This window comes from Limulus polyphemus, unplaced genomic scaffold (genome assembly GCF_000517525.1).
Source record: "Limulus polyphemus unplaced genomic scaffold, Limulus_polyphemus-2.1.2 Scaffold30, whole genome shotgun sequence".
NCBI lineage: Eukaryota > Metazoa > Arthropoda > Merostomata > Xiphosura > Limulidae > Limulus > Limulus polyphemus.
In genome coordinates, this window is record NW_013665640.1 from 120,594 (window position 1) to 125,593 (window position 5,000).

The 5,000-nt window shown below is 28.4% G+C and overlaps 1 protein-coding gene across 2 annotated transcripts in view; it reads left to right on the forward strand.

Moving 5' to 3' along the window:
• Window positions 1-5,000, forward strand: part of LOC106459823 (RING finger protein 121-like) — a 67,921-nt gene that overhangs the window by 58,071 nt on the left and 4,850 nt on the right. For both annotated transcript variants that reach the window (XM_013919490.2, XM_022386523.1), the window contains 2 exons: window positions 1,768-1,901; window positions 4,538-4,639. In XM_013919490.2, the coding sequence (XP_013774944.1) occupies window positions 1,768-1,901; window positions 4,538-4,639 (236 nt within the window). The remainder of the gene's footprint in view (window positions 1-1,767; window positions 1,902-4,537; window positions 4,640-5,000) is intronic.

The window sequence follows — 5,000 nt, forward strand, 5'->3', positions numbered from 1 at the left end:
TTATAGTTTTGTTTTATTCTATTCAATATGTTATAGTTCTCTTTTGTTCTATTCAATATTTTATAGTTCTCTTTTGTTCTATTCAATATTTTATAGTTCTATCTTGTTCTATTCAGTACTTTATAGTTTTGTTTTATTCTATTCAATCTGTTATAGTTTTGTTTTATTCTGTTCAATATTTTATCGTTCTGTTTTGTTCTATTCAATATTTTATAGTTCTGTTTAATATTTTTTTGTAAGGGTGGAGGTTGGGAGTTGAATTAGTAGAAATATTAGGGTGGCTTCATTTCAACTCATTTCTACTTTAAGAAATTTAAGGGTAACTGCCTTCCCACAACTGACTATAGACAGTGAAAGGCAGTAGAAGCTGAAACGTTATGGGTGTAAGCACTCAGCTTTGAACCCTTATTTGATTGACATTTTTTATGATTTTCCATGATGGCTGACTACATTGACATCAGCATTTGGAATTTGTCTGATAGATGGGACATTCCCAGTGCATTGGGTGCTATTATAACAGACATTATCCATTATGACAGTAAGTTGACAACCTGGACCAATAACAGTAATGCGATATATATTATATGTGTGTTCCTTTTTTAAAAATATTTTTCATATTTTTACATGAATCAAAAAAATTAATGGACATTGATGTATTTACTTTATTGTTTCAGTTTTTCTTTTCTGTTTGTTTGATTTTCCAGTTGGTATCAATGAAATAATTTTATGTTATGTCTTTCTCATGTTAAATATACAAACTGATTGCTGTTATTTCAAATTAATTATTTTTAATTAAATTATTTGCCTTTTAATATAGTTTGTATAAAACTAAAGTTTTTGGTACTGGTCTAAACTGAAAATATTCAATTCTTTTTCATAGTAGAATATTTTTATTTTCAAACATTCAGATAAAATGTTGAAGATTTGAAGCTGAAGTTTTTATGACTAAGTAGAATAAATAGATTTTTACTGCTTATGCAGCTGAATTAGTATACTCTACAAGAAGTAGAATTCCTCTGTGGAATAAAACACAGACGATGATTATATATAAATATATATAAAATAGTTTCTTTAATTTTCATTAAATTTAACATTGTTAATTTTATTTAGATGTGTTTTTCTTAAAAGGACAATTAGTATTTTTCTCAAATACACAGCTTTAACATGTATGCTGAAATAACTTTTGTATAGTTGTCATAAGTATTATCACTGCAGACATAAGTAATTTAGAATTCAGACTCAATAAACTAGTTTATAACAAGTTTAAATTGATTTACATGCTTACTTTTGACTGATATCTATGCTCTCTGGTTTAAAAAAGTGAGCCTTCTACAGACAAGGTGAATGTAGAAACTTGGGTCTTTGATTGTTAACTCAGAACATTAAAAGTCTCATTAAACTTTTTTTTACTCGTGCAGAAATAAAGTTATAATTTCTAATTACTTAATAATAAGTTTCTAGAAAATTTAATTAACTAATTAAAAGAACTAAAGTGTTACATGAAATATGAAATAACTACCAATATTGTATATTTATGGGTTAAATAAGCCACAGTTTTGTAGACTTGGTTATTTTAATATTTCAGCACATAGTCTTTATCTTAGTTACTTGTAGTGAATTTGCTTTAAAAAATTACTTGAAATACATAAAAAACGACTAGTTTTCATTTGCTTAGTTAATAATTTTGGTTATGTTTGTGTGCTGTCATATAATTTGACTAATAAATTGCAATCAAATGTTTGAATAATTTAATTTCTAACTTGTCAGTACTATACACCAACTGGAATTCCAGTCCGTCAGTTAGAACCAAATGTCTGTGCAGTTTGTGGGAATAAAATCCTTGTGCAAAACAATTCGGAGGCCATTGTAGAGAAAACCTACAAGTTGGCTTGTGAACATATGTATCCTTTTTTTTTGTTTTGGTTTTCTCAAAAGTATGTTAATATAAAATTTGAAGCTTGTGAGTACATGTTTCCTTTTTTGGTTTTGGTTTTCTCAAAAGTATGTTAATATAAAATTTAAAGCTTGTGGGTACATGTTTCCTTTTTTGGTTTTGGTTTTTCAAAAGTGTGAAAATTTAAATCTTTTTATCATGTACAACTGATTAGTTTTATAAATTTTTTTGTAATCATTTAAAGTACAAAGAAAACCGATATCTAAAAGGTTACAATGGTTTTGTTTTCAATCTATTAAAGTACTTTGAATATGACATTTTTATAATTTTTAACCTGATAATACACATGATATTGTAATTTAAGTCTTTATTATTCTAAATGTGATAGGTAAACTTTTGAATCTAGAAAGTGAGTGATTGATGTCATAAACAAACTAATAATTTGATTTTGCATCAATTCACTTAGAAGAGTGTTGTTGAGAGGTAATACAGTAATTATAACAGTGTGATATTCATAGAAAATGGAAAAAAGGTTCAACCATCTCCTATAATAGCAAAGTATTATATACAAGAAAAATGGCAACTAACTTTTTGTTTTGGTAATATAAAACTTTTGTATAAAATACTTTTGTAAAGTTATTGTTACTTATTTGTTTTTAATATTTATAGAAAGATGCCTGTAATTAATAGAATGGGCTTGAAGAATAAATCTTCTGAGGTCTTTGCCTTGGTAGTTATGATTACAAGATTTGAAAAACATCTATTGAAATCTAAGGAGATTTGCATCTCTTGTTATTGGGGCCTACAGGTAACTGTACATAGGAGAAAGCAATAATAAAGCTCATGGTAGCCAGTAAGCAGTTTCAGTGAAAAGAAAATTTTGCCACTATGAGCAATCAATTAATACCAGGCCAGGTGTTTAGGGTGCTTAACTCACAACCTGGGGTTCGAATCCCCATCCCATCAAACATGCTTGCCCTTTCAGCCTTGGGGGCATTATAATGTGACGGGCAATCCCAATATTCATTGGTGATAGAGTAGCCCAAGAGTTTGGTGGTGGGTGTTGATGACTAGCTGCCTTCCCTCTAGACTTTCACTGCTAAATTAGGGATGGCTAGCATAGATAGCCCTTGTGTAGCTTTGGGCAAAATTCAAAACTAAAACAAACAAATCAATTAATACCAGCCAAACACAGTATGTATAATGGATAATACCTGTAGGGAATTCCAGAATGATAAGAAAGCACCATTTCTAATGGGATATTGTACATAATTTGTATAGAAAATATTTGGATTTAAAAAGATATTTATGATAATTGAAAACATTAATAATTTTTGCTTTTATAACTAACTGCTAAATGTTACACTTTCTTTTTTTCCATGTGACTGTTGAAGATCTTAACGAATTAAGAATTAACAGGCATATTAACAAAATAATTCTATCTTAGTCTTATAAGTGTAACCAGTCTGAAATATGCTTTACAGAATCTGAGAAGTACTGTGTGATAAAGTTCAGAATAACAATTTTTTTAAAGATATAGGTCAACATGCAATATTCCAGTCAGTCTTGTGTGATAGCTTGTATTATATTTTGGACACGTGAATGTGGACAATAACTCCTTGTAGCTATTTTTTAGAATTAGATCAATCAAAAGAGACTGTTGTGTAAAGAAAATTTGATGAGATAGTTTTGGATGGTTTACCATGGACTTCTGACTTTTAAACTGTATCAATTGATGTCAGTTTTCTGAAAGAATAAATGACAGCAGCATCAAAATTAGAGATTGCTTTTGCTGAAAATTTTGGCAAAACATTTGTTGTACGATGCTCATATTAAATGTTTTACTGCATCTGCATATAATACTGAATATATTCCTTTCTTTAAAATGAGTGGTCATTTCATTTCAAAAATTGTCTGCATACCATTTGCAACTTGTAATGTGTCCTACCATTGGTCATATTAAAAAATTGTGAGTAGTGTAATATGCTATAATCAGTACGTGCATGCTGTCATTGCTTTCATTAATTCATTCAGTATATTTGAACAGTTACCTTTATGTGGATTCATGTACATAGGATTTGGTTGTTTTATGTGCAGGATTCTTATTCTTATAATTGCAAAATTTATGAAAGATAAACATAATGTAAACATAATTGTCATTTGATATGTGTACATGTCTGTATCCCACCTCATCTTAAACCTTTATACAGGTATAAATGGAAAAGTACAAATAAAACTTGTACATTTGGTTAAAACAAGATGTATTGTCGAAACTGACATATTTTATTGGAAATATTTCCCATTATAATTACTTTTCTCTTATAATTGTAAAATTATTTACCATTTTGATATTAAAATGGGTCTCTAAAAATATTACCAGAGAACTTAGAACAAATTTATATGTTGCTGAAATCACTGGGTTACAGACTTGTGTATAAATCTGAATTTGCCAGAATCTCTGTTGTGATATTTCAAATTATTTATCATAAACAAGTTTAATAATGATACACTGTAAAGTTCAAATGTGTTTCAAAAAGTTATCATGAAAAGTGTTTGGAGACCTTAATAATATAGATTAGTGTTTTAAATCTGAAGTTTATGATTTGTGCTGTTTCTTTATTGATTCCTTAACTTGCTGTTCAGTTTTCATGAATTTTGTATTCGAGGCTGGTGCATTGTGGGAAAGAAACAGACATGTCCGTACTGCAAGGAAAAAGTAGATTTGAAAAGGATGTTCTGTAACCCGTATCCTTTACACACGTATTTCTCTGTTTATTTATTATTGTAATAATTTAGTGACAATTAATTTTGTTTGTGTGTGTGGTACTGAACAGGTTTCATTTAATGCCAGAATTAATTCTGTTTAGTAGCACAGTTGATGAAAACTACTGAATTTAAAACACAATTGATACAGATAATTTTTTTACCATTGTAATTACCATAAGTTGAGACTAGTAAACACAAACAAGAAATAAATAAATTATATTTAACGTGAAAATGATTAAAACTTTTAAAATGTTTTATTTCTGTAATAAATAGCATGTAATTGTGTTGTTGTTTTTGAGCTGTTAATATTAGTGATGTTGCTGCAGATTATTCTGTTGAG